Source organism: Thermobia domestica, chromosome 12 (assembly GCF_964235325.1).
Source record: "Thermobia domestica chromosome 12, izTheDome1.hap1.1, whole genome shotgun sequence".
NCBI lineage: Eukaryota > Metazoa > Arthropoda > Insecta > Zygentoma > Lepismatidae > Thermobia > Thermobia domestica.
Window position 1 is genome coordinate 201,835,223 of NC_137465.1, and position 25,066 is coordinate 201,860,288.

A 25,066-nucleotide genomic window follows, 5' to 3' on the forward strand; every position below is an offset into this window, starting at 1 on the left:
GACGGTGATGATGAGAAATTAATAAAATGATGGATTGAAGAAAGTGGAAGGAAACGGGGAACCCAGAGAAAACGCACGAGTACGGTGTTTGCCCACCACAAAGTCCACACGGCGCGAGCTGGGATCGAATCAGGGACCCCAAGCACCGGAGGTAAACGCTCTACCACTGACCCAACACGCCCCTTGGTCGGTTTGAGATTAGTATATGAAAACATTTTCCATAAGGACCTCACTTCATTCAACATCACGAAAGAAATGATGCATCATGCCTTCCTATACGGCAGAGCTGGAAAACATAAGAACTGTTGAAAGAGAGAGTCAAATGCAAAGCAAGAGGAAAGAGATAAGTGAAAATGTACAGCAGCTGCAGAGAAAGAAAAGGAAATTGATGTAAACAAGAAAAGCTTTGGAGACTGAAGCAAACCAGCTTGCACATGAAGTAGAACAGAAATCTTGTTTTACTTTATTGACAAAAGTCAAATTCTATCCGTAGAGCAGGTTGGCTAAAGAAGAAAGATATTATGTTTACATATGAGGAAATTACACAACTCCGTACTCAGTTTTTTTTAAATGCCATATACAAAAAATAAATTCTTGTTGTTTGTTTTATTCTGTGCACCATTAAAATGTGATGTAGAAAGAATGAAAATACATGTGTTGGATGTAGGTAAAGCGGATGGATATAAGGATAGTTGGGAAGCCACACACACACAAAAAAAAAGCACCATGTTACGATCCGCTTTGTGTATTAATACTGTCCTTGTTTTAATATTAACTGGATAACGTACTGTACTTTTCATTTCACTGCTGTGAGTTTTGAACCTACAGTTGCAATCCTGTTATATTCTCCTTTGTTGATGTCCTGGAAAATTGGTGATTTGTCCTGGGAATGTCCTGGAATTTTTTTTTGGGGGGGAAAGAAAGTGAGAACCCTGAAATTAACTCAACATGTAGATCACTATTTAACATCAGAGGCGAAGGCGAAGGAGATATTGAGGACTACATCAAAAGTAAGAAGCAGAACGTGTTGCACCAGCGAAATGCTCAAATTAGATATCGCTCACATTCCGTAAAGGAAAAGAAGTATGAGTAAACTCTGCTAAATATTTACATGTGTGGAGGATCACGCGAAATGTTTACATGTACGAAATATTGATACTAATAGTTAAAATCGTCGTTACCCACTAAAACCATTCAAAAATTTGCTTGTATGGAATATGGGCTGTATGTAGTCTCCGTTCAAGTCTTCGCTATTCGTTAACGAGTTGACTCCACTAAGAACTTACTCTAGTAATCTATTGCAAAAAAAAAAAGAAAAGAAAAGAAAAGAAAAAGAAAGAAAGAAAGAAAGAAAAGAAAAAGAAAAAAGAAAAAAACAGAATTTTAAAAATTCACGTTCTTTCAAGATCGTGGGGTGTAACGGACGAAGGGACTAGCAACATAATCTTATCACTTTCAATGCGTGATCCTAATGAACTATAAACTTTCATCTTGTGGCCCGGTTTCTAGTCTGAAAATCCGGGAACGTAATATTGTCACCCCTTTAATTAAAACAATATAAAAAGAGACTCTGTTGTCAATTACATTTATTGTGCCTATAGGTATCCAGGCTTGACTAGAAAACACAGGAAACCAAGGGAGACATTTGTTTACACACTTTACAACACGAATCCCATCGTCACGCTTGCAAGCTACCCAGGAGAAAAGGGATTCGAGCACTTCACGAAGCCAAAGATCATCAGTAACTGTAACTTGTCTGTCAGATGTCTTGCAGTGTAGTTGGTGCATAGTCTGGATGACAATAGACAATCCATAATATACGATGCCGTGTCCTGAGGGGGAAAGGCGAGGGGTGACGGCCCCGGGTGCCGAAGTAAGGGGGCGCAAAATTCGGAAGAAAAAAGAAAAGAAAAGAAGGAAAGGAAAAAGAGAGAGGAAAATGTTACTCATGTTACGAAAATGCATATGCCATATATAAAATGAAAGGAAAAAAGTAATAAAAAGTAATGAAAAATAATCAAGGGAAAGCAGGGTTTATTTTTGAAAATTTTCTTAGACCGCGCCAACCATGATGGCGCTTCGCGGCTGGTCTGTCAACATCATATGTACGGCGGCGCCCTCGTATACTGTCGCTCTGGGCACTGAGTTTCCATCGCACTGGTAATATAGTACTATCCAGAGATGGAGTGGGTCAGTGGGTCAAGTGGGTCAAGTTTTCTGAGTGGGTCAGTGGGTCGTGGCTCAACAGCATGTGACCCACTGTGACCCACCACCCACCATGACCCACTGCGACTCACCACCCACCGTGACCCACTGCGACCCACCGACTCAGTATGATCTATCGACCCTCTCTGCTCACTGCATTGTAGACAGTATCTTCTGAAGACTGGTAAATTTGTCTCCGTTTTACTTTCAAGACCTTCATTTCCCTTCCTTTTCCATTTGTTTCTGTCTACTTACCTGAGGTGAGTATATCTAACCAAGTGGAAAAAGAACTTCAGGCACTTTTGAATATTGATATTTTTAATAGTAATAATAGCAATAGGACTTACACTACAACTTGGCTCTCGAGACCTGTGAGTTTTTAGTGCTAACTACTGGAAAAAAAATACATTTTTGAATCACTGTAATATATAAATTGTTATATAAAAAATTGAATGTAACTATGTGTACCTGATCATCACGGTCAAATTGCAAAGTCAAATGAAATTACTTTTGGTATATAGTTAGGCCTTAATCCAAACTGGGATGTTATATTGCTTTCATTATAATGTAAAATATCCTAAGGGGGTAGTGAGGATCCGAATTTTTGCCCCCCCCCCCCAAAAAAAAATGAGTATCTCGCAAGCCGTTAAACTTACGGAGCTGAAATTCAGTGTATTAACTCTTTATTAAAAATAAACAGAATGTGTCCTAGCATTTTTTTAAATTCTCCTTTATGTGGGGGTGGGGGGGCACTTTCTATATATGGAAAATCGGTAGTGAGTTGGTTTGTAAAAATGATCGAAAACGATCGATGTTATTTAAGAAAAAAATCAGAAACAAAAAATACAGTGGTTGGCTTCATATATCCATTGCTTTCTGCTATAATAATTGCTGAAGCTTATGTTTATTATATGGAGCGCTTACAGCACAGGGCAATCAATCCATAAAGTTGTGAGAAAAATAGGCATAAAATTTGTATTGTAAGCTTAATTACACGGAAATTTGAAGTTTGGATTGTACGCATAATTGTATGGAAAATTTTACACTTTTTTTCCCTTTACGTTAGTCTACTTACTTTCATTTGGAACTTTGAAATTTCATCCTTTTTTCCACTGAAAAGTATTGATAATTCAACAAAGAAATAATTATACTATGATAATTAAATTGAAATTCATCGTAATTTGGCCCATGGCAAACAGCAGTGTGGTAATTGAAGTTGAAGAAGGAGGGAAATTCCCATTCACCTTCGTTCCCTTTCGCTTTCTAGACGGGGGAGGGAACTTGGTAATGGTATCAAACCTTCATGTGTAATTACAAAAATTAAATTTATAAACAAATAAGAAATCATCAGTTTATCAGGCTTTAATTGATAATTTACTCACAAGATTCCCTATCAAAGGCGTGGTAGATGAAGTTTCTGTTCTACATGGGTCGACATTGCCAACTGACATGGTCGATATGGGAAAGATGTTGTATGGTGATAGAGAGATGATACTTCTTGCTGAGTATTTCAAACCTGGCCAAGAAAAATCGTTATCAGACTTAAGTCTAACAAGCAGATAGTCGATGAGGAGTTGCAGAAATCGGGTAGAAGTATTATCAATTTCCATAACAGAGTGCGAACGGGGATTTTCCCTTATGAATTTACAGATGACTGATATTAGAAATAGATTAAGTGCTCAAACATTGTATAACTTGTTGCTCATCAATGTTAATGGCCCACCGCTAGACATGCTCAAAGTAGACGAGCTAGTTATTTTTTGGATGTCCATCTGCGGATGATTTACCGCCAAAAAGTTACCAACAGGAAATAAATCTGATTTCAGATTTGTTTTAAGGTGGAAAATTACGAGTTACGGAAAATGTATATTTGTATTACTAATGGCTTATTTGTGTTATTCAACTTTGTACCTAATTTTTAGTAAGTCTCTTCTTTGCTTTAGGTAAACTACTTTGAATAAATATTCATAATAATTGCAATTATGCATATTTGTAACTTAAATTTAACGTGGTGTTTTAGTGATTATACAAATTACAATTACGAGCATACTTTATGGAGATGCTCTCACAGAGGGTACCCGAGCACCTTACCCTATGAACAACTGATTTTTCAAGTCTTTTGTGAGAAAAACACTGTGAACTGAGAAACCATAACCTTTTCCATATTGCACAGGGGTATTTTCCTGCGAATAGAAGTTTCTTGTGGAATGCGTTCAGAAATTAACACTTGCAAGAATACTCTCTTAGTACAAGTATATTTTAGGCACACGCTAATTTCCTCCCACCTCGAACTGTTTCAATTTCCTCACTGACAAACACTACCATTTTATATCGTAAAGGTCAGATCCACCGTTATTGTAATAGAGTGGTCTTGAGCGATTGACTAGAAATTCAAACTCCGATTAGTGATAATTTCACAGTCTTGTTTTATTACAAGTGTAAACTCTTTAGTCAGTACAGAAGGGGCCGAGGATCGTGTTCAGAGTTGATGACGATGGATTTTGGTGAGTCAGAGTAGGTCAAAGTGGATGAGAGTGGTTCATGGTTGGTGGTGGGTCACGGTGGGTCAGTGGGTCGTGGGTCAAGTTTTCATTGACCTACGCCAACTCTGGCGGTTCCTACGTTTTTGTAGAAATTGATTTTTATAGACAAATTTAACCCCCTTTCCCGTTGTTTTGTTAATATCCTCAAATGTAAAACAGCAAAAGATATACTGGAAAAGTTTGAAAGAAATAAAAATTACTCTAGTGCAGCCAAGTTCCAACATAGACAACTGGTCAATCTAACAAAGTAACAAATAACTTGTGTTTTAGAGGAAGAAGCAGGTTTCTCAAAAATGAGGCCCAGGTTAGGCCGTTAGTCAACCTACAGAGATATTTTCCTATAAATGTCGGTCCCGGCGTCCCCCACAAAGGACATAAAATATGACGATATTATTCTTTCTTTACAACTTTAAAATCAGACTGGCAGACGATCAGACAGATGATCATAAATGGATCGTGGCCTGTAAACAGTTTTCAATGTTGCCAGTCTGATTTTAAAGTTGTAAAGAAAGAATAATATCGTCATATTTTATGTCTCCTGTGGGGGACAACGGAACTGACATGGTATATAATATCTTGATTGTAGCCATTTGTTTAAGTCTGACGTTAAAAACAACGAAACTACATGCATTTTTATAGAAACGACAATATCCTGCATAATGTATCTTGACTACATTACCAAGTTTGCCATGAAAATAATAATAATCTATTTTTAGTGCTACGAACAGCTTTGAGCACACACACACACAAAAAGTTCAGTATCATTATGTAAAGGAAAAGAAAGAAAAAGAGAGAGAAAGCTAATAACATACAATGGAAAATTAAGGCCAATTAAAGCAGAAAAAAGTACAACATTCCACCTTTTTAAATTCAATATGTGTAGAACAGACAAATAAAAAATAAACTAAAGGAAGTAGTTTTTAAAGTAACATCTACTGGAATGTTTCTATTCAACACAGTTCAGTCAAGTTACGTAAAAGAATGAACCAATCTTTTTTTTTTTTTTTTTTTTTTTTTTAAATTTCGTATTTCTATTGTAGTAGGACTAAACTTGTATTACTTCACATATTCTGGTTTGAAACTTTGAAGTTAATGTTATGTAAACAATATTTTCTGTGGTATATACAGTAGACTCCCTAAAACCCAGCACTCGACAACCCAGCAGTCCGGACCAGAGAGGTCATTTTTTCCTAACCCTCCCTCACCCTCACCCTCAATTGACGCCCATCACACTCACCCTCCATTGACGCCCTCCCCTCACCCTCCCTCACACTCACCCTCCATTGACGTTCTCACACTCACCCTTCCTCACACATCACCCTAGATTGACGCCCTCCCCTCACCCTCCCAGACACTCACCCTCCATTGACGCCCTCACACTCACCTTCCTTCACACTCACCCTCCATTGACGCCCTCACACTCACCCTCCATTGACGCCCTCACACTTACGTTCCCTCACACTCACCCTCCATTGACGCGCTCACACTTACCCTCCCTCACACTCACCCTCAATTACTTTATCGCCCTCACCTTCCAACGCCCTCACCCTCAACTACTAAAATGAGGGTGAGGGCGGCCCTCATGAGGGCAAAATGAGGGAGGATGACCATCTCTGGTCCGGACAACTCGTCCACACCCTGACAGGGCGAGGAAACCCCGCGCGTAGACGCGCTTATGCCTTCATAAAGTATTTTTCTGAGGTCTGTCTTATCAAGTAAATTACTGTTCATTAATTTTCTTTTTCATGTATAGTAAAAGCTCTATACCTTCATAAAGTACGTACTTTTCCTTTGTTTAAGGGTAATTGGATAGTTTATTCTCTGTTGTATTCTCAAGCAATTAATACAAACAAGTACAGTACTCTATTTTCTGAGGAAACACTCGTACTTATTCTTGTTTTCAACCACATTCCCGATAACCCGGCATTTTCACAAACTCGGTCAATTGTGTTTGTCAAAGTTTTAGAAATACTAGTCCATGATACAAATCCAAATTTTAGTTTCGGTGTAACAAGTAATTTGTATAAATTCACAAATGTTCTAACGTTTAGAAAAGCATGGCTCTTTTAAAAGTAAAACTTGTTGTCCTTCCAGCCAGTGCTGCCACCAATAGTATGATTAAGTCCCTACAACTAAGTTAAAACGTCTCAATCTTACACCGAAAAGTCCCTACAGGAAATTTTAACTTAAATAATAACACTGAATATGTGATAATACATTATTAACGACACTATTTATAATGTCACTACATCATCTTCTTATTGAAACGTTTTTGCCAGTTAGCTAGGGTAAACTTTTCAGATCGCTGTCTTCCACTTTTTCTATCTTGCATTATATCTACTGTGACACCACACTGCAACCTATCATTCTTCACAAAATCTCCTCACTTCTTCTTTGGCCGGTCTCACAAGGTACATTCGCGAAGTGTCCCCTCGGGATTCGTCTAAAATTTATTTAAATGCAAAGTTCTCCGCGGCCCAAAGTGTATTGTACTAATTTTAGCGGCCCATACGGGTAATTTGCATATTTATGGGCCTTCTTATGTCCGGAATTCATACACTACTATAATGCTTGGTCACAAAATTGCTTTTAGTTTCTTTAGATGTAACTGAACATGAATGTGGGTATATGCAAAACAATTTGGATCAAGTACTGCTTCTCTGACATGTGTTACCCACCCAGCCGCCATCTTGGATCCGCCATATTAGATTCAACTTTCGTTTTTTCAAATAGTAATAGGTGCATGTGATACATCAAATTCATACAATATTTTCTCGGAAATTCATTGGTGTACTGAGTTTTACGGTAGATTGTATCATTTGCAAGATATTGCATGTTAAATGTGAGGCCCTTCACAACTGCAACCATTAAAAAGTTGTGCAGGGCCCTGTATGTATATGTGATCTATTATGTGATTTATTGTTGACGAAATGTTTTCTGAATTTACATACATACAGACACACAGACGTAAATAGGATATAGTAGATCTTCACCAAAATCTGGTCATATCTAGATTTACATTAGGCAGTTTGTTCGTAATACAATACTTCCTTGTTATAGTATAACATGGAAGTAATAACAATCACTTACAGAAATGTAAGATTATGACACCAATGTTGTAGAGAGTTTGTTTATACCTACAGTACTTTTCCACTTAGAAATTGTTTTGATTTGTCAACATCAAAAATGTGAGCGTAACTGATATTACTCTGCAATGTCTATTTGCGAAGTGCCTAGAGGGATTCAACATGTAATATCTCGCAAATGGTACAAGATACCGTAAAACTCACTACACCAATGAATTTCCGAGAAAATTTTATATGAATTTGATGTATCACATGCACCTATTCCCATTTGAAAAACTGAAAGGTGAATCCAATATGGCGGATCCAAGATGGCGTCCGGTGTGGATAACACGTGTCAGAGAAGCAGTACTTGAGCCAATTTGTTTTGCATATGCCCACATTCATGTTCAGCTACATCTAAAGAAACTAAAAGCAATTTTGTGACCGAGCGTTATAGTAGTGTATGAATGAATTCCGGGTATATGAAGGCTCATAAAGATGCAAATTACCCATATGGGCCGCTAAATTTAGTACAATACATATTGAGCCATGGAGAACTTTGCATTTAAATCAGTTTTATATGAATCCCGAGGTGACACTTCGCGAATGTACCTTGTCAGACTACTTTCCCATTCATTTCTATAGCGTCCACTCGGTGAGCTACATATTCCGAAGGTATTCTTCTTACATGCCCAAACTATCTCAGTATGCTTCCTTGTAGTTTTTTTTTCTAGTATTGGTTTCACTTTTACAGTTTCCAGCATCACTTCGTTCTTAATTCTGTCCTTCCGTGTCACTCCCACACATCCACCGCAGTATCTTCATTTTCACAACTTCTGTCCCTCTCTCTTTTTTCCCGTTCAATATTCCATTTCACATAATATGGCAGTTCTCATTAGTGTTTTGTAAACGTTTCCTTTAAGGGGTATCGGTACTCTATGATCATACAATACTCCTGCGCCTTTTCTCCATTTTCTCCAAGCACTGATAAATTCTGCTGTTTGCAACTTCTTCTATTTATGCATTTTCTTGTAGTATTGATCCCAAGTACTTCAATTTTTCGTCAATACCACCTCTTCTCCGTCCATTCGTATTCTTGTACTCTCGATTACATTTTTTTCTGGAAGTACAATGTAAATATTCTGTCTTGGTTCCACTAATTCTAAGTCGTTCCTCTCCAATGCTTCTCACTAGGCACGTAATTTCTCTTGCAGTGCTACCTTGTCTCAACCAACAGCATGATGTCATCCGGAAATAGCATATTCTAAGGAGCTAACTCTTGGATATCCTTTGTAAGGTCGTCCACCACCACTGCAAGAAAAAAAAAGTGGGCTAAGATTAGATCCCTAATAAAGTTCCGCCTTAACTGTGAATTCTTCTTTTACTCCACACGCGCTTTTCACTCCTGTCCTACATCCATCATACATATTTTGGATTACACACATGTATGTGTTCGGAACATCCTTCTTGTTCAGTGTAGAGCATATAAGAATCCCATGGCACCCTATCATACGCTTTCTCTAGATCGATGAAAACTATATGGATTTCCTGGTGGTATTCTGTGTACTTTTTCATTAGCATCCTAAGTGCAAATATTGCATCCGATCGATCGTCCTGGCATGAAAGCAAATTAATTCTCCGTTAATTTGAAGTGCTTTCCTCACTCTCTGCCAGAGCTTCATTGCATGGCTCATAAGTTTAATTTTCCTGTAGTTAACACATTCTTGCACATCTGCTTTGTTTTTAAAAACCAGTACAATATAGCTGATTCTCCACTCGTTTGGCATATTTCGTGTTTCCAATATCCTATTAGAAAGAGGAAAATGAAAGTGTCATCTTTAAGTTTTACGTCCCACGATTATGCCGGCTAGGCAAAAGGAGACCATGATGGTGAGAAATGAATGAAATGGTGGAATGAAGATATTAGAAGGAAACAGAAGAACCCCAAGAAAATCCATGCACGCGGTGTTTATCCACCACAAAGTTCACTTGAGGCGAGCTGGAATCAAACCAAGGATCCCATGCACCAGAAGTGAACGCTTTACCACTGAGCCACCACAACCCCCTATTAAAAATTCAAGTAAACAACAGCATTCCTTCTCTACCTATACGTAACACGAGTGTGTATTTTTACTCACTAGAAATCCTTCATTCATGCTGATATTTCCTGTTCATTATATTCTTTGCTAAAAACATCACTGCGAAATTAAAATACCGCTAATTTTACAGTAATTATGTAATATCTTCAAATAGATAAAAGATAATCGAAAAGTGGATCAAGATCTCCCTAGACATTATTAATTTGCGTGAGATACCGTTATTGCGACGCATTTATATGCTTTCGATTTCCAGCCATTTTGAAAATCGGCATTTATTTTCGCGTTTCTAAACAGCTGAAAACATAAAGCCACTAGGTGACTTGTGATAACGGTACCTCATGCTAAATAACATCGTCTAGGGAGGTCTTGATCCACTTTTCGATTATCATTTGTCTATTTGAAGATATCACATAATTATTGTAAAATTAGCGGTATTTTAATTTCGCAGTGATAGGGACTCTTAAATGTATGCTTCTAATTCATATGTGGCTCTTTTCTAACATCTCTAGTTTCCACTATCGTGAAGAACAAGCGAACTTTTATAATACTTTGGTTGTAAAGATATATGCGCTTATCCGTTATGTCAAAGATTCTACAGACTCTTTCTTGAACATTTACATTTACGTTGTTGAACGCCTTCATTGAACATTTACAATTAGAAGCCTCTGGCACCATTTTGTTTCTCTTCTTTGTTTTAGAGTCATGACCATACTGGAAATTCGTTTCAGTCAGCTCAAAGTCTACAGCATTTTCTTCTTTGTTTTCTAAAGTTGGAATCTGATTGGTTCGAAATTAAGGTTGGTAACTCTGATACAATTACAATTTATGACGATAATGTGAAATACAAGTGACATTGAGCAATTAATATTACCAGTATAACAGTAAGTTGTGTTTTATTTTCATTCATTAAATGCTATTGAAAATTTCCAGATTTCCTACCAATGTACAAAATACGCTCCTTTAGTTATCAAAAATGTCTAAATATCCGTATGTTTATAGACATATCCTTACAGTTGGCAACACTATGGGTATTAACATTTATATGGCAAAAAAAAAAAAAAAAACTGTCTGTCAAATGTGATTCTTAAATCTTTAGTAGTCTTTTTGCTCTGTGTTTACACCATTAACCTTGTCTAATTACTAATTATTATTTTTTGTTTTCTTTGAACATGTCATAAAATTTGTTTTCATAGTATTGATTTGCAGTAAATTACTTTTATAGCATGCATTTATTGCATGTAGGTCTGTTATTATATTCGTTGTTAACTGCTCTAAAATATTAATAATAACTAGCTGAACCTTCGCTACTTACACCGCACACAGTTCTAATATGAGCATCAATCTCCTTTGCACTTATCCTTATATCTGTGCAAGTCCCTTTACGAACACAAGTAAAGCACGGGAAAACTCTCAAAGGGAGTGAATTGCTATAGACAAACATATAAATGGAGTATTTTAATATATGGAATGTTGGGAGAGTTTGTGGCAAACTTGGATAAGGTGATAAATGATACCAAATGCATTTTTTTTCTTATAATTTCATATCCGAATACGCCTCATTGTGGCTCCACAAGCCTTCGCATTTGCCAGCTTGCAATAGGTTTCCTCATTCAAATTAAAGCAAAGCGCCTGAAATGTCCAGCAACCCGCTATACATAGCTCCTCTACTGGTTGCCTTTCACAAGGGTATCAACCTTAAGGTCCTAGTGGCAATACTAGAGTCAAAACGACGCTTAAATGTGGAATAGAAAAATAAAGACAAGTTTTTGAAAATTTGAATGAGAACTGGGAAACCTACATAAAATTTGGAATCGACCAACGAAAACAGCACGTTTGTAGCACTTGTGATTTTCGAGATCTCATTGTCGAAAGGATTGGCCACCAACATAAGAAACTTCTCTTGACTAGAAAGATGTAAACCTAGCATTTTAATATATAGACTAAGTGAATCTGCGCTCTCTATACAGTTGCATCATTCACATATGAGCATGAATTTCCTTGTCATTCCTCACAACATCTGTACATGTCCCTTTACAGACACAATTGAAAGACGTCTTGATAAAGATCGGCAAGATGTGTCATAAAAGGATGATTTTTTCGATTATTTTTTCAATATCTCGCATCGTTTGCAAGATTTGAACCTACTTTCGGTTGGAGTTTCTAATCCATATATGATAAGTGTTTTCTTGCTTCTTGTATGCAGTATGTAATAAGCAAATACATTACATACAGAATTAATTATAATGTCAGTGATACATGGTGTTCATTGCGCAAAATATTCCAAACAATAAAGATTCATCCTAGATTGAAGAAATGGTTATGCTTCGTTTTTCTTATTATTTGGCCATGAAACAAGTACCTGATAGATAAACAACCTCTATGTGCAAATATGTGGTGTTGGAATGTACAACTCGTAGGAAATGATGCATCACTTTTTTTTTAAATCACAACCAACACTTCCAGTGTAGCCCTAAAATGTAATAAAGAAATAAAGTCCGTGTTTTTTAAAAATATTCAATTAGTAACTGAACAATCTATACAAAATTTGGAATCGATCAATGAAAACGGTACTTTTGTAGCACTTGTAGTTTTCGAGATCTCATTGACAAAAAGATTGGCCATAAACATATAAACTATTCTTGAGCACAAATATATGAACCTCTCATTTTAATATATAGATAATCTCTTGTGCCATGGTATTATAACTATTAACGTAAGAATATTCTCTTGAAATTTGTTTTTAGACTTCCAAACTATGCTACGCATGACTATCAGAAGTTTTATAGATCTGTTATATGCTCTTTTGTTCATCCATCTTTTTCAAAGCAAAAACGATAAGTGATACCAAGAAACTTTTGGAATTGATTTAGTGTTCAAGGAATGACTTTAAGTTGACCTTTTGTTCAAATCGAAAGTGGTTTTAATTAACTATTTGAAGTTTCAACCATCGCCATAGATCGAAAAGTAAAAGATAGCAACAAGCGCTTTTATGGAATCAAATCATTGTTTTAGGAAGATTTACTCTCTTTCCCCGCATGTCTCTACTAAAACTGCAACGGATTGAAAGTTGCATGGGCATCTCTGACATATAAATATTGAGGATGACGACTAGAACAAAGAATATTTGTAGAACTAAATTCAAATTTACGTCAAAATGTTGGGGTAAATGGAAAGCTAAAAGAGCTAGCAGGATCGGGTTTCTACTTCTTCGAGTACCATTAATGATAATTTTCTTCCATTACTTGTAAATCACTTACTACATACTTAGGACTTTCACGTGGGTTTTCTCGGAGTACTCCCGTTTCCTCCCACTTTCTTTATTCCACCATTTCACTCATTTCTCATCATCACCGTCTCCTTTAGCCTCACCGGCATAACCGTCGGACGTAAAACTTAAAGATTTCATTTCATTTCATTTTCGATGTTGTCCTTTCTTTCTTCATTTGTAACGTTGCATATATGAATGTATCCGTCTTTATCCCCACATTTGAATCTCTCTCTTTCAATGTCGTTCGCCACGAACTCACATGGCATGAGATCAAATCTCCGACTCATGGTACTAGATAGATGTAAGCGTTCTACCAACAGGAAATCGTGAATTACTATACATTTGTTGTTAGTAGGCTGCGTATATTTAGGCATTTCAAACAGGAAACATGGACATAAAATTAGTAAAATCAAGAACTAAAAATAGACATATAAAATAGCCAAGTCAACATAGACATAACATACATAAAATTTACATGTATGAATATTTGAATGGCGAAAGGAAGAAAACTGGTTTCATAAAAGAACACTGATTTCTTTCAGTAGTTTGTCAGTAAATGAGTCCAGGGGAATTTATTTGTGAACGGAAGGAGTATATTACGTCATAGCAGCAATAAGTTGACGATGGCTGCTTCATGCAATTTGCATTTTTACCGAAATCAAATTGTAAAATGTAGCGCAGTTCTTTGGAAAGTTAACTCATCTTTACGGAGCAATACATTTCGTCTGGATCTAAAAATTCCAACAGTTTGCACATCTACCATCCTCAGCTATCAGCTATTAAATGATGTTAGGACGAATCAGCTGCAATTTACATTAACGCCATCTCACGCACAAAAAAGCTAATTACATTACAGACTACATAACATTTTGTTGCGGTATTTCGCTAATGTAATGAGCTAATGTAATGGGAAGGCTGTTACCCATAATAAAAACAAACTATTTCAATAGGTTGATAATTAACGCATATTTTCACGTATGTTTTGTAAGGAAATCCATTTTATAGGGAATTTGTACTAATTGAGGTGTGAAACTAAATTATTGGGTAACGCAAAATAAAAAAAAATAAAAAAAACTTAGAAGAAACATAACTTTCAAACACACTAAAAAGCAAAAAATGAAAACTTCTTTTTAAATATGAAGCGAGTTCAAAAAAGACACTAAAAACAACGTTAGAAACAAGACTTTATTATTATTATTATTATTATTATTATTATTATTATTATTATTATTATTATTATTATTATTATTATTATTATTATTATTATTATTATTATTATTATTATTATTAAAGCGCTTGAAAGCAGAAAAAATTCTACTATTATCCTTATTTTTTTTTTCAAGTTGTGTGAAGCCAAACATATTAGTGACTTATGTAATTACGATCAAAATACTTTTATGTTATGCAATAATTTGTTCGTCTTGGCACGACTTCAAAAAGTTTTCATACATAATAGTAATAAATTATTATTTGCTTTCAACCGCTTTGTTATTATTATTATCGTCTGTTGTTCAGATATCTTATTATTTTTTTTTAGTTATAGTTGTATTACGTAAATAATTCTATAGTAGTTAGGAATGTGTTAATAATATTTCATCTCTGCTGCCACTCTCTTGTTCTTTTTACATGTAGGTATCCATTGGTTTTGAATAATCCATTGTGCATTTTAACCCTAGGAATTCAAGGTCATCTCAAGGCAGGCCCGTAGCCAGCTCAAAAATGTGGGGGGGTGGGCAGAAGTTAGGGGGAGCCCGATCCAACCATATTATAGTTCATTTGCAAGCCTACCGTGAAAATTTTAGGGAGCCAGCAAACCTTTAGGGGGGCCCGGCTCCCCCTAGATCCCCCTGGATACAGACCTGTCTCAAGTGAACCTCAGTTCAAGCTTGTCGATCCCACTTAGTAATCTCTGTATATAAAAATGAAAGTGACTGTCTTTGTGACTTCATGTCTCTTAAACCACCCAACTGATCTCGATCGAATTTTCAAGATACATGAGATCCGGATCAGTGGTGGCTTTTACCATTTCAGTTTGACGGTGCAACTTAGGGGAGGGAAAAGATATTTAAAAACGGTCGAAAATGACCTATATTAGTGTCAAATCCATAGTATTTCAGGTCCCTGAGACAAACAGTCACACTTTCGATGCCGTTTAAATCCAAATTCTTCCCTTTATGTCCAAAATAAGACATAGTCTTCTCGTACGAAAAATTGGTATTCTGATAGTAGTTATATATATACAGGATGGTCCATAAGTCTTAGTACAGTGGATTATTTTCGAAACAAACATGATTAAAGCAAATCTGACTAGCGGAGGGTTGACTTGGGTAAAGGAGCTACCGATTGATGCATATGTGGTGAATGGCGACCATCTTGATGGCCACCATCGTGGATCCAGGTTAAATTTTTCAAATAGGAAGGTAGGCATGTTACACATCAATTAACACTGTTTTTTTGCAACTGAATGCAGTCTCGCAAGCAAAAATGCGTTATCATGTCCCGTTTCAAAGTTATGACGCCCCAAATTTGACGGTTTTCTGTTTCCCTGCAGGGAGAGCGACATGGCACTAACGCTACAAGAAAGACGCGACGCCCCAAATTTGACAGGTTTTCTTTTCGTTGAAGGTAGAGCCAGATGGCACTGACGAAGCAGGAAAGAATTGAGATCATCCTAATGTCTGAGGAAAGAAGCAGTCGTGTGATTGCCCAGGACTTAAACGTGCGCCATCTCGAAAGACCTTCAATAAACCACAACACCGTTAGCTACCTCATTAGGAAATTCAGTGTAACTGGTAATGTTGCCGACAGACCACGGTCAGGTCCCTCACGATCCGCGACAGATTAGGTGACATCTACAATGGTGCTTGCTGCGAGTGTGAAAAGTCCGAAGCGCAGCACAAGACAACTAACAGCGATAACAGGCGTGCCACGTGCTTCCGTGATGAGGATGTTCCATACGAACAAGTGGCATCCCTTCAATCTGCAGCTTGTCCACAACCTTTCAGAGGATGGTCCAGACTAGCGTATGGAATTCGCCAATTGGGCTTTGTCACAATATGACCGAGAACTGCATTTCCTTGCCAGCGTTCTCTTCACAGATGAGACAAACTTTTATTTGAATGGAGAAGTGAATTGCCAGAATATACGATATTGGTTGGATGCAAACCTACATGCGATCAATCCCTGCAAAAGTGTTACCCCTGCTCATATCATGGTGTGGTATGGCATATGAAACACGTCGATCATAGGACCCTCATTCATTCCTGATACCCTAAATGGTGTCCGATATCTGGACATGTTACATTAGTTGGTGTTTCCGTTGCTTCTCCGCCCTGATGCCACCTTGCCGCGATATTTTCAGCAAGATTGTGCCCCACCGCTACCGCACTATGCACTGCCTATGCGGGATTGCTTGGATCTGCATTTTCGTGGACGTTGGATCGGTCGCTGAGGCCCTGTGTCGTGGCCAGCCCGGTCGCCAGGCCTCACTTCCTTGGATTATTTTTATGGGGACACTTAAAACACCTGGTGTATCAGGAGAATATTCGGGATGTTACACACCTACAGGGACGTATTCAGGACGCCTGTGATAGCTGTGTTATTACGGGTTTAGGAGGACTGAATTAAGAGACTCCGGTTGTGTGTTGCAATGGACGGGCAACATGTGGAGCACATCGTGTAGATGGACTTTGGGGCATCATAACTTTGGCACGGGACATGATAACGCATTTCTGTTTGCGTATCTGCATTTCCATGCAAAAAATAGTGTTAATTTGCCTTTCACATGCCTACCTTCCTATTTGAAAAAAGTGACCTGGATCCAAGATAGCGGCCATTAAGATGGCCGCCATTTACCACGCATGCATCAATCGGTAGCCCCTTTACCCAAGTCAACCCTCCGCGAGTCAGATTTGCTTTAAACATGCTTGTTTCCAAAATAATCCACTGTACTAATAGTAAGAGTTATGGATCACGCTGTATAGTAATTATGGGTTTTAAAAAAATAATTTTCTTAGCCCATGAGCGTACATGTGCTTTCCTATGTAAAATACATAAAATTTGTTTATTTTTCTCTATAGGAAGCTACAGAATTCTTTGTTATCTGCTGAGACACTCAACTGCAGCCGTTAGTACAATACTTTTGGCTGGTTGGTCAGTATAACCAAAATTAATTCGGGGACATGGGAGATAAAATTACTTTCTTTATCCTAGTCTGGTCTGCTACTTAAATTATATAGGTCATGACCTTCAAATGAAATGTTTCCAGATAGTCCCAAGAAGGGGAAGGGCTCCTTAGATCTACTATCCTATTTTCAAAGCTACTTATGAACTAGTTTTTATACCACTATAGCAAATTGTCTAAGTAATCGCAACTAACAAGTACAAGTAAGTAAAAAGAAAGAACAACTGGCTGATAATGTTTTGTTGGAATCTTTTAAAACAAATTATCTTCTGAAGAGCTGCGGTGGCTCAGTGGTAGAGCTTTCATCTCTGGTGCGTGAGGTCCCTGGTTCGATTCCCGCTCAAGCCAAATGAGCTTTGTGGTGGACAAACGCCACGTGCGAGAGTTTTCTGTATTCTCTTCAGGTTATGATTTTCTATATCTTCCCACTTTCTTCATTCCACTATTTCATTTATCTCTCATCATCACCGTCTCCTTTAGCTTAGCCGGTATAATCGTGGGACGTAAAACTAAAAGATTTCATTTTCATATAAACTACATTGTAGGTTCGACGAACTCCGCCCTTTCACCAACGCCACTTCTTGGGATTCCTATGATTAATAAATCCTAACCTGGCAACAAGTAACTATGGTAATAAATCCTATGGTAATAAGTCCTAACGAACTACTTTTCATCCTCTACATAACATTAAACATTCAATACCACTTGTCAACCTTAATCTTAGTTACAACTTAATATATTCCAACAACAGGTTGAAACATTTAACGCAATGTGCAAGTAAAATATCGTATAACAGACATCTATTTTATACATAGGATGCCCACCACATCACCCCTCTGAATTTCCCTACCGACGTACCTCTCTTCAAAAAAGCTGAATTCTTTGTATATTTACTGTCTGTCTGTGTGTTCGTCCGTTCAGGAGACAAAAACCCTTCAAGAACTACTTCGTAGAACATCATCAATTTTTGCCAGAGTGTAGAAAGTCAGAAGTAAGGGGTCGAGATTGTTGATGAAGGTGATCTATCTACCGAAACTCTTAGAAACAAAACACATTCGGTTTAGTGTTGTCATTATAGAACAAGATCGGCAATAGATAGCGATTAGCAATACATTTAATCTCATCCTTAAGTACTTACTAAAACCGGAAATGAAAGAAGTCAACTATAATTATAAGTTTCCGGGTTCCATTCCCGACGGGAGCTCATGTTCGGATTCCACATTAATCAGTCGGTCCAGTCTCATATAGCCTTGCTGCTGAGAGGGCCGTTAAACTCAAAATCAACTCTATTATGATTAATGTGACATTAACCTATTATCTTTAAATTGCGTTTCTGTTTCTTATTGTTCTGAAGTGACACTACCTTCTTGTTGTTTTTCTTTTCTCTCTACTGCATCTTTCATTTAGATTTGAGATTTTTTGGTTAGACATAAAAAGCAGTTGGTTACAAGGCCTGGATAAATACGTATTTGTTTGCATCAGCTCTAAATTATAGATAAACTGCTCGTATGTTTTAAGATTCTTTATAAACACATTGGTTGCTCTTGTTTCTTTCAGACTGACCATGGTGAAATTGAACATACTGTTCCAAGAGTTAGTGCACTCTATAATCAGCCTGTGGATAGGGCTCATGGAAACAATCGGAGCCCTGTGTTTTAAGGTCCAATACACGAACAAGAGGAGGATGGACGGGAAAACAGTCCTCATTACTGGAGGAGCTACAGGTCAGACGATGATATTAATCTTAATATCCTAATGGTATTCAGCATTCTTTTTTGTGTATAGGGTCCCATGTTTGATACCCGACTATTTTCAGTATTGAACCAGCCTCGTGTGACAATAGAGGAGTTCACAGCAATCAAGATGTTTATTATTATTATTATTATTATTATTATTATTATTATTATTATTATTATTATTATTATTATTATTATTATTATTATTATTATTATTATTATTATATTATTATTATTATTATTATTATTATTATTATTATTATTATTATTATTATTATTATTACGACTTGAAGATCTAACGTTGTTCCGTTTTCTCTCAGGGCCATATTTTGGTCTTCTCACAGTGGTCTATGTGTTGTGGTTTATACAACAGGTGGAATCCCCATACTAGCATCCATGTCAATCTGATACTCTAAATATAAAAAGGCTGTATACAGTAGGCGATTTATTTTCAAAACAAATACTTACAAAGAATAAGGCTCACAAATATACATGGTGAATTTATTCGTAACTAAGTATTCATTGCTCTTGGCTTTAGTGTAGAAGACCCAGAAATTTCCCGCGTCGAAGTCGTTGTGGTTGAGTGCAGAGGCGGTAATCAAAAGAAAAGGAAAGCCGAAACACTCTAGAAATCTTTTCAGCTTCAGGGAATGTGTCTCGAGTGGTTCAGAGTATGAAACGTCATCAAACTTTTCTTCTAAAATAATTTTTTGCTAATATATATATATAACTAAATACAATTTTTTGCGTAAGATTAGTGAGCGACATCCCCGATTGCTATTTTGATGGTGCTTCATTTGTGGCTTAGTTCGAAATGTCTCGAATTTCAATCCAGTGAAAATTGTTGTTGGTAAGGATTCTGTTCCACATCGTGAAAGTTGGTATGATGATATTTAAATATAAATCATCATCTACATCTTTTCCACTGTAGTCGCTAGGAATTTGCTAATTATTACAGACTAAAATGGATTCGACTGATTCGACATGTAACTAACTCTAGTCAAAACAATACCATTTTAAAATTATAACACTTATTAATTCCTAAATATATATGTTAGAAAAATTCTTGTGCTTTCACAGCTTTATCAAGAATTTAAATCTGAGTTTACATTTATCATATTATGCACGGATGTAGAATGTTTTCGAGCAACGGACAACGATCAGATTGACAAAAACACTTACTTAAGGCTACTGGATTTTTTTTTTTTTAAATCGAGTGTTTTGGCAAATATTAGATCTCAACCTGAGTTTTATTTTCTGTCAGGAACATGGTGATATAATGAATGTCCCATTAAACAATACTGAACATGAGCCTTCTTATTGTCACTTGAATTGCGTATATTTTCTGTGATCACTATCACTAACTCTATGGTCTATGGAACTCGGAGGTTCAATGCTGCCTTCATAAAAGCCCTCCACTGACTTCTATCCTGAGCCAACTGGATCCAGTTTCTACCTTGTAATTCTGTTTCTACGGGGTTCATCTTAATAGTGTCCTCCCATCTGCGCCTAGGTCTTTCTAATGGTCTTTCCCCGATTGAGTTTCCACTAAAAACTTTTAAAGCGTATGTATGTTCTTTCACTCTGGCTACATGATCTGAAATTCCTAAAGTTAATGCCTCTAACAATGCTAGATAATCTCTATAAATTATGCGGTTATGAAATTTCCACCATTTTCCATTTTTGTCACTCTTGGGTCCGAATATTTGTCTTAAGTTTATATTTTCAAATATTTTCAGTCTGCGTTCTTCCCTCAAATTAAGTGACTATATTTCGTAATCGTATAGTACAACACACATAATTATCATTTTATATATATATATATATATATATATATATATATATATATATATATATATATATATATATATATATATATATATATATATATATATATATATATATTATTTTAAGCTTCAAATTCTTCGGCAGGATTCGCGAAGACAAAAGATTTTGTCCGAATAATAGCACGAAATTCCTGCTTTGATTCGACATTTAATTTCTTCGTGGATAAGGACTTGGGCTGTTAATATTGATCCTAAATATTTGAAAGTCCAGTATTACAATCACACCGAACTTCCATTTATTTCCCTGATGATTATCACTGGCTCCTAAAAATAATATTATGAACTTAATGCGTTAGGCATTTACAAACAATTCACTATATGTATTAGAGTGAAATTCACGTACCCGGTAAGGAGTCTATGTACCAGTGATTATGGCTAGAACTTTCTGTCGGTACATGATTGACCCTTATTCTTTTCGCTAAATTCCTGATTTAGGGCTACTATACGCTGAACTATAAATATATTAGTTGGGCATACGCTATATACTCCTCCTCATCTTCCTGTTATGTACAGTCCGCAGCAAAAAAACCTGCAACATGAGCATGTAAGTTTATTGTGAAGCTACGCCTAACAGCGCAGGGAATCAACATAACGTCTAAGTGGCACGAATCTCGCCAGGAGAAACTTCGGCGTCTTCCCCTGTACACTTATTTTGGAGCAAAAGACTTCGTCGTTTCACAATAAACTTACATGCTCATGTTGCAGGTTTTTTGCTGCGGACTGTACCAATTGGATGCTCAGGATTTTGTGTCCTTGTGCCCTATTCTTGTCGATATGTGCTTGCAAAATGTTGAAAAATCCTAAGAAGGAAGAGTGAAGAGCATTGTGTTGGCTTCGTCACGTTCTGTATTTGCAGATACCACCCGATACCACCCGATAGCCGAAACTAAAGAGTTCCTTTATTTCAGATATACTTTTCAGTTATGTTCATTGGCAGACGTTGCTGAAATTTTGTCCATAGTAGAAACCAAAGAATGGGCCTGTTAAAATCAAATAATGGCATAATAGTCTTTAACTCTTTTAAAACATTGATGTATTAACTTTTACATTAATGAGCTCTCGTTAATTAATCTTATAAAGATAAGAAGTAAAAAATTGTAGTTCATATTAAGAGTTAAATCCAAATATTAATGGAGAGGGTTGTAAAAATAATGAAAGGATATTTTTCGTTAGACTATTTTATACCAAATTGATTGTTATGATTTCCGTTGATTTAGGTCTGGGGAAGGCGACAGCCATTGACTTAGCCAACAGAGGTGCCAAAGTGATCTTAGGTTGTCTCTACATGGACGAAGCCAGGGATGCCAAAGGTAAGGAATAAGTAGTTCTAACGTCCAAATCTAATCATCTACAGTGGCAAATGGGCTTTCCTTTGCAGCCTGAGTAAGTGCACTAATTAACGTACTCTTGTTTGGGTCACTAATCACCTTACGAAGCAAATGTTACTCATACTTGCGAAAAAATCATGATATAAAAGCACGGTGATTTGATAGTAGTCTAATTTCTGGTAGATTCGATAGGCAATGCAGTCAAGCAGAAAATCCGAGAAACTTTACTTAATAGAAAATGTTTCTCCAAGCAAATATAATGTACATTTTTTACTGAATTCAACACTTCGAAGTGTAAACTTAAAATGATGGTTAATGTAATGTGGTTGAAATTGGAAGAAAGAAAGAAGGAAAAAGTTGAGTTGAGTTGATTTTAACTTTAACGTCCCTTTCAGCGGCGAGGCCATTTGAGACGGAACCTACTGATTAAGAAAATTATTTGTAGATAGGCATTATAGCTGAGAAACAGAAGCAACACACATGATCTTTGAAAGTAGAACGTTACTTTAATTGTCACGAGGTTGTCAATAATTGATTCCATGGAAAACTCAGAATGGCTATTCATTATAAGATTCCTATTAGAGGGGGGATAAGAGATGGTGCTGTAAACACTTAAGTATTGGGGAGCTTTGCTCTCAGCTTTTATTCAATTTTTACTATTTACATTTCAATATTTTTGACAATTTTGTGATTTGTTACAATTTTAATATATTGTTCTTCAATTACAATATGTTCATGCGCCACTTATCCTTCTTATTACATTAATAGCGTAAAAAACAATTATTATTAAAACAGACTAATTCGGCCATTTTGGCACGAGCCATCTTAATACATAATTTTATTTCAAACAATTTTCATTTAAAAAAACATTAGTGACGCAGTCCACAGGGCTCTAAGGCCGGGACTTCCTTTATATATAAATCTCCCGTAAGGGAGGTAACTGGAACTGGATTCCTATTACTATTCTTAATACATTTATGATTTTTGAAATTACTACTTTCCTAAATATTGAGTGCGCTATAGCCCTGACAACCTAGACGATTCAGCCGCCTCTACAGCCAGACACTTCAGTTATAGCAGACGAAATAGTAGTCGCACGCGAATTTTCACTTGTAATTTCCTGGTCGTAGTCTGTCCTCCGTCGTCCTCCGTAGTCCTGCCAATGAGTATTCTCCTGAGACCTGGACTTACCTGGGTAGGATGTTGAAGAACCTCTCCAAGAAGGGATTACAAAATTGTTCCCAAATTGCTCGCCGGTCTCAATGATAAGATGAGCATTAGGCGCCGAGAGGTTTGGATGTCTCGTCTCGAAAACCTCACGGACGATCAGACGGTCATCCAGACCATAACGCACACAAACATCGCTCATACACACAACGAAAAAACACTGGGTAAAATGACACTATACTTATTTATTAGAATACTATTAAAAATAAAAATAACGAGGAGAAACGATCACAACGCTTAACACTGATTATGTATAATTATTTGCTTTATAAAAATCACACTTTACTTTTTACTATACTGTAGTCCTTACCACTTTGATACACACACACACACACACACACACACACACACACATATATATATATATATATATATATATATATATATATATATATATATATATATATATATATATATATATATATATATATATATATATATATAAAGATTATAATTGAGATTTCACTATAAATGCTTTTCTCACACCATTGACGCACTTGTAGGATTAGCACTGGGGGAAGTGTCGCGGGGATAATCCCACGTAGTAATATGGTTGCTGCTCCAAACAGTCCTGAAGAGCCGACATGAGTCTTCAGCAAAATTAAATAGTCTCCAAAGTGGAATGATAATGTTGGAGGGCGCGTTTATAACTTTAACGCACTACGTATATGAACCTGGGACTTATTGATTGGGGCTAGCAGTAAGAAAGCGTCCTTCACCGGCTAACAGCTTGTGCCCCTTAGCACAATATTATACTTGAAGCTCGACGCGACATGCGTGGTTGCTACTTCGAAACGTAGAGTAACACTCCCTAAACCAAGAGATTCGAGATACGAGCTGCATTGGTCCATCAATCAATGTTGACAGTTCATTCTTAAAAGCACTCAGGTTAAATCACCTGTAGGGATGCATTCGAGTCGAGTCGAGTCGAGATTTAAGCCTGTCTCGACTCGTCTCGAGAAAATGTTGTTTCGACTCGTGTCTCGACTCGAAAATATGTTTCTGTCTCGACTCGTGTCTCGACTCGACAGTCTCTGTCTCGACTCGACTCGAATTCGAGTCGAGACGTCTCGAAATTCGAGTCGAGACAAAATGTACGAGTTAAAATATACGCACACATCAGCCAGACCATCATGACTACCTACCTAATTGTCAGTATGTCGACTTTTGGCATGGATAAAAACGGCGACACGTCTTGGCATACACGTAATGATCCTTGATAGGTCGCTGGAGAGAGCTGGCACCACATGTGCTCACACAGCTCACCTAATTCCCGTAAATTCCGGGAAGGGGGGCGATGTGTTCTGACGTGACGTTCAATCACATCCCACAAGGGACATCACTCAAATGTCCGGCTCCAATTTCAATGAAACTTTTTTTGCTGATAGAAGGCATGTGTGCATCATTACTTGTGATGACAAATTTTTGCCATGGTGCATGTTTTCTATTTTTTTAAAAATAACTTTTAAGAGTTGTGATGTGGTTATTAGAGATTACTACAGAAGTCCCTTACTACCCTTTGTAAACGGAGCGTTAATGAAGAAAAGTGAAGAAAAACCATGTGG

At 36.8% G+C, this 25,066-nt stretch overlaps 1 protein-coding gene across 2 annotated transcripts in view; it reads left to right on the top strand.

Annotated features, from left to right (window-relative positions):
• LOC145665854 (retinol dehydrogenase 14-like) overlaps positions 1 to 25,066 on the top strand; it is an 81,958-nt gene that overhangs the window by 20,066 nt on the left and 36,826 nt on the right. For both annotated transcript variants that reach the window (XM_081732967.1, XM_081732968.1), the window contains 2 exons: positions 18,921 to 19,087; positions 22,164 to 22,256. In XM_081732967.1, the coding sequence (XP_081589093.1) occupies positions 18,928 to 19,087; positions 22,164 to 22,256 (253 nt within the window). In that variant the 5' untranslated portion in view covers positions 18,921 to 18,927. The remainder of the gene's footprint in view (positions 1 to 18,920; positions 19,088 to 22,163; positions 22,257 to 25,066) is intronic.